The sequence below is a fragment of the Anguilla rostrata genome, chromosome 1 (assembly GCF_018555375.3).
Source record: "Anguilla rostrata isolate EN2019 chromosome 1, ASM1855537v3, whole genome shotgun sequence".
Taxonomy (NCBI): Eukaryota; Metazoa; Chordata; class Actinopteri; order Anguilliformes; family Anguillidae; genus Anguilla; species Anguilla rostrata.
In genome coordinates this window covers 63,517,098-63,523,097 of record NC_057933.1, presented here as the reverse complement: position 1 = coordinate 63,523,097, position 6,000 = coordinate 63,517,098, and the positions used below count along the sequence as shown (strand labels likewise).

Sequence of the window (6,000 nt, the reverse complement as noted above, 5' to 3'; positions counted from 1 at the left end):
TCAGCTTCATTCAGCATATGCCTAGAGATTAGCGCAGTGAAAGAGCTTCTGCGCGCTACAAACGCTCTATTTCAGGGGGCAGAGGAGCTGAAGAAGGGACCTCGTATTCGCACACACTGTCTATCAGGCCTCCTGCCTCCGAGGAGATGGTCATGTTTCAGGCTCCAGACTGCTCTTTCACAAGCCTGGATCTGCTTCATAACCACACACGGTAAAGTAATCTGGGGGTTTTAAGCTGGGTAAAGACAATGATAGCTGGCTGTCTAATCCAAGTGCCGGGTTTCTGAGATGTAGAAAAGTGCAACCTCACCTGCTCATTAAAATAAGCCTAGAATGAGCCAAACTGCTGGCGACAGAATCCTGACAGGGTGGAGTAAGACAACAAAAGGGCCTTTCATACAGGTAAAAAGATATCACAATGGAGGTGTGCTGAGGCTATAGAATAGTCTTTTTTGTAATGCTAACCTGCAATTGTAATTCTGTTACTACCTGTTGCGAGGCCAATGTTTGTGTGTGTGTGTGTGTGTATGTGTGTGTGTGTGTGTGTGTGTGTATGTGTGTGTATGTGTGTCGTCAGTGTGAAAATCTTAGCAGAGCTGCGCTTTCTCCCTCCCTGTAATGCTAACAGACAGGACCCGTTTCAGACAGCAGCGTGGGGTATGTGGGGTTTCTGTTACCTGCCGGCTGTCATGTTTGGAGGAGCAGCTGCTGGTGCTGCGGGTGGGTGACGGTATCTTCTGTGACATGGCGACGCTGCTCTCCTCTCCTCTCCTCTGAGCTCAGCTTATGGGCGGGCCCTCACTGCGGCGGGGCGGGGCTTTGCTTCCACAGGGCGGGGTCTCACGCAGCGCATCTCCTCACTGGCCAGGCATTGTGAGCGTGCTCGCTACCTGCAGGCATTGTGCAGAGAGAATGAAACTCCAGTCAGAGAATGTGCCACACTCAGAGAGGCAATAGAGCTGAATTTGGAAAACAGGTCATCTCTGTGACAAAGCATGCACGTTTCTTTCCTGTCATCAGGCAGCCATGTGGAATAATGACCAATTATATGGAAACAGCATGGTCAGGGCAGTTTCCATATAGTGTGGAGTGCTAAGTAGCACTTACGCAAGCCAACCTGTTGGCTGCCATTCATTCCATTGTTGTCAATGCACATCATTAACTTGAATAGTTTCCCTGACATAGATAAGCTAAATGCATCACGTGCGACAAAGAAAACTCCTGGTTAAAAAGACCAGGAGCTGAAAGGTATACAAATATGCCTGGAAGGCATTCTATAGTTGAGCATGTGAAAATATATTATTTATCTTAATGGGAGAAAATAGGTCAGCGTCTGAAAAATAATCAATGTGTCAATCATAGCGTGACTGTCACTTCCAGCCTTCTATTCCTTTCTATTTCCAAACAGTGTTGCCCTGACAACAAGGATGTAGGTGGCGTGAAAGACAACTGTTATCTGACTGTGCTTGTCTATTTATAGTACTAATTTGAGGTGAGGATGTACTTGTAGTAGCTGCATTTCTTTCGAGAAGCTTGGTAGGTCCATGATGCAGTTAAGGCGTTCCAATATGGGACCGGTTGAATCACGGCATTAGCCACAGTAGACTGTAGCTTCTATAATGCCCTGTGGCTGTAAACTAAACCATTAGAGAAATAACTGCATCTTAACTGTGAGAAACACGTGCCACATATGATGTAGGTCAATGCGTATTAAAGTAAAAAGATATAAATAATGCAGTTAATCATAGCAGAGCATCTGCCTCTTTTGCCCCAGGAGCCCCATATGCCTCCTATCCTATTATTGTTGCTGCCATTATTGTTCATTCATCCATTTTGGTGAAATATATTCGGTACGATAACAGGGTGTCGTAAAACAGGTTTTCTAGGCTGGTGTGCCGCGTTCTCACTTTGAGCACCTGTCAGTCAAAAGGTCTCTGCCCGGCCCTGATTAACACAGCCAGTGCTTTGCATCAGGGCTGCAGCTAACCCCGCCCCATGGAACCATGGGAGGTTTCACTGCATGAAAAAATACAAAAGTGAGCGTGCAGTGTGGTTGGGTGGGGACATCACGTGATTCACATTTCACTTCTGACTTCAGTGTGTGCTGTTGATTTGATGTGAGACACACTGCAAGTTTAGAGCTCCACAACTATACCGTAGCGCTTTCTCAGAGTAAGCACCAACAGCACAAATACAGACAGAAAACTAAACATAACACAGTCACGTATCGAACAATTATTAAAGTCAGCTTGACAATCACTCTGTGTGCACTAATTATAGAAGAAGAACTAGTAACAGTTTCTTTACAAAGAAACCGTTATATAAAAAAGTTGAAACAGTGGCTGATAGCACACCCATTTCCCTCCATTCCACAATGCAGCATGTGAATTCTCTTAATTGGTATTCAATGAGTCACTCAGTGGTTTATAACTAATGAGCAAATGTGTATAATAAATCGATCTTCAGGCTACCATGCCAAATGCACTAGGAACAGCAAATCCCATACAGCGTGTAAGTAATGCTCTGGAGAGGCCCCTTACTGCCTGAGAGTAATAGTCCAGGTGCATAGGGCACAGTTCATTATTGTTTTTCATTTGTGTTTGTCCCAAAGCCTTGCAGCTATGTGGCAGGGCAGGCTCGATGGACCGGTCCTGGAGTTTTATTAGCCTGCGCCATATTCCATCACCTCTAATGAGCCACGCATCTCGGAGCGGAGAGACAAAGCTTTAGGCTCGCTGTCACGGCACAGTTAGTAATGGGGCAGGCAGAGGAGCAGGAGCCAGAGCGTCTGCTTGTCTGAGGGACAGAGGCCACTGAACTGCGGCGTAAACAAATGACGGAGGGAAAAGTCAGGCCACACGGACTCAGAGCTCAGCAGACAGGCAGGAGAGCCCATTACTCAAAGTGGCCGTCAGAAACACGGGGATTTATTCTCCAATATACCAAAAGGGAAAGGCAGATCTTTGGCCGCCATTAGAGGGTGACTGGATTTCCCCCGCCCTCCCCATGGCAACATAAACCATACTAACAGCAATTTTAGCAAATCATGCCGCCAATACTGTCTGAAGTGTGAGGTAATTAATCTAGACAATGTTTGGTGCACAGAACAGCATAGCCTTATATATCACACTGTATATGTGCTCCACTCTCTCTTCCTCTTGATTTTAATTTGTCAAGCATACGCATTCGCATGTTCATAAAAGTGTGTAGCTGCTTGGCAGAAAATAATAATCCAAAAAGAAAAGAATGTCAGCCTACAGCTCCAAATTGTTTATTTTCACCCACTTGCAGTGACGTTCTTATTGTTCTGCCTTCACCAGCTCACAGCAGTCATGGCCATGGGTAAAATTAAAGGATTTTAAATACGGTTTTCCTGCAAGAAAACTGAGTATATTCAATGCAATTTTGATCTGAATTTAAGTAATGTCAGCAGTCTCTCAAATATTTTCTAATATGCTTTAATTCAGGAGCTAACATCACTGTACCATCACTCAAAGCTGTTTGTAATGTTAGCTAGTGTGATCACAACTCCACTGGATCAAGAACATGCTACGCCTTTAGCATAGAAGGCTCAGACTGCTATGAAAATCCGCCCAGATCTCCATGGTAGAGAAGGGTAATGACCGTGACTCAGTGCATGGCCCCACCCAGACATGCTCATTACCTGCTGAGAGGGAAATTTACTTCCTGTCTTGTCCTTTCTTTGTGGTGCTGCATTTGGGTGTATTTTAAAGCAGTGCCCGTCAGGAGGGTTTGTCAATCCACCACTTTTCCCAAATCAGCCAGTGCTCAGGGATGTTTCCAAGGTTACACAACACAAGCTTACCCCCACGCCCCGCCCCCCCCCCAACCACCACTTTATCCAAATCAGCAAGTGCTCAGGGATGTTTCCAAGGTCACACTACACAAGCTTACCCCCCAGACCACCAGCTTTTCCCAAATCAGCCAGGGCTCTGGGATGTTTTCAAGGTTACACTACACAAGCTTACCCCCCCAACCACCACTTTTCCCAAATCAGCCAGGGCTCTGGGATGTTTTCAAGGTTACACTACACAAGGTGGATGCCCCCCACCACCCCCAGCCATTTCCACAGACTTCCTGATGAGAGGCGTAGAGCACAGAGAGCTGGCCGTGGCCGGTGTGATAGCCCCGCCCATCGGCCAGTGTGAAAGGTCATCTCCCAAGCCGGGTGCTGTTGTGGACCCACTAGTGTGGTGCAAACGGGCTACAGTATGGTCTATGTGCAAAAAAACCTAAACATGAACATTCTACCATCGTATTTGTGCCAAATATAGAGAAATAACAATACACAGTGTCAATGACAGATAGCCCTACACTAAAGGGGACACATGCTCAGGAAACATGTGGTTTCCAGGGGCTATTAATGACCCCATCAGTGACCTACCATTCAGTCTTACTCTGATGTTCTGGTCATCTGCCCTACATTCAACTTTATCTTTATCTGTACTTCAGATCCTTGCTTTCAGGAAAACATCTCTCAGAAGTAGCTCTGAATCAGTAAACAGTAAAAACAGAATCTCCTCAAAATGTTATTCTATTTTTTTATCTGGAAGAACCATAGAACCAATTATGTGCACCATTCTTTTCATATTAACTAATAATAATGTCTGGGACAAGTAAATGGTATTGATAATCCAGTCTTAAGAGACATCATGTTATTTCAGTCATAGATTTCTTGCTGCCTGTGGTAATACAATACTACTCTTAAATTTTCTGCCTGGCAGATGTATTTCTGAATACCACATTTTAGGACCAACCTACATTAGACTTATTAGTTCATGCCCAGGGCTTTTGATGTGCTGGCTGTGAAGACACGTTTACACATGCCTGGATTCATCTTAATGCGTGAACTGAAGTCTTCCTTCCAATTACCTTACCTCCAGGTAGGTTAAGCGTGTAACAGTGCTACTGGGAATTCCATCCCTCGACAAATCACACCTCAGCAGTTAGCAAACATGCATCAGTGCTTCTCATGTGGCTAACTAAGCAACAATACAGTTCATGTTAGCTATAAGAACAAGTGATAAAAATGAGAAGTGTATGAAACAGTGTGAAAATGCACTGTTTTTGTACATATTTATACATGCGTGCTTAAACATTTGGCAGCTAGATTAGCTAAATCAAACACTGTATAGCTATCAATCTATCACAAAACATTAACTAGTGTAAGCTAGTTCATTCAGCAAAAAATACAATTTGCTATCTCTATCTTAAGATTGTTGCACCACCTCATTTGTGGTTTGTGCGGACCAGTAGTTGTTGCATAATAATTAAAAACAGACCAGGGAGTTACACAGAAATATTCAGAAAATGTGGAAAAATACAGCAAAAGCTGTTTTCCCAAAACAGCAACACAGCAACCGTTACCATGGACAGTGTGGTGTGAATCTCAGAGCAGCTGAAGATGACAGAGTGTGTCTATTTTATTTATCACAATGATAGACAAACTTAAGTATGAAACATTTAGCACGTCTTGGCACACGTCTATACTTGAAAGACTTCCGATTTCGAATTAATCCTGGTGAGCTGAATGGGATGGAAACCAACAAACAGCCCCTGGGAGTGCAATTTTCACCAGGGCTCTAGAGTGAGATCTTGCCCTTACAAGAGTAGATTATCACCATACACGACAAGACCCACAGAAAAACAAATTGACCTGTTCCTGGATTTCAGACAGATAAAATGCATTATTATTAAAATTAAAGGTGAACTGGTGGATGTAACCAAACTACACAATGATTTAAATTGGCTGTAAGTGATTGTTTCGGGTAGGCCTGCTAGTTACGACAGAAGGAAGCTTGTCGTTTTTTAAAAACATATGGCTCAGCAGCGTGGTAAAGCTGACCTCCAGCCGACTCCGCGCTGCTCCGTTTCCCAACGGTAAATCCCCCCTTCAAAGGCTGGGAGGCAGCAGCTGCCTTCCTGCTCCTCCGCCATCATTTATTCATCCAGTTTCCACCGATCGGCCAGCCGGTCTGT

General features: G+C 44.5%; 1 protein-coding gene across 4 annotated transcripts in view; it reads right to left on the bottom strand.

The window, feature by feature from the left end:
- The window catches only part of osbpl3b (oxysterol binding protein-like 3b), a 54,401-nt gene that overhangs the window by 25,236 nt on the left and 23,165 nt on the right, over positions 1-6,000 (bottom strand). For all 4 annotated transcript variants that reach the window (XM_064348789.1, XM_064348796.1, XM_064348804.1 and 1 more), the window contains exon 2: positions 678-890. In XM_064348789.1, the coding sequence (XP_064204859.1) occupies positions 678-746 (69 nt within the window). In that variant the 5' untranslated portion in view covers positions 747-890. The remainder of the gene's footprint in view (positions 1-677; positions 891-6,000) is intronic.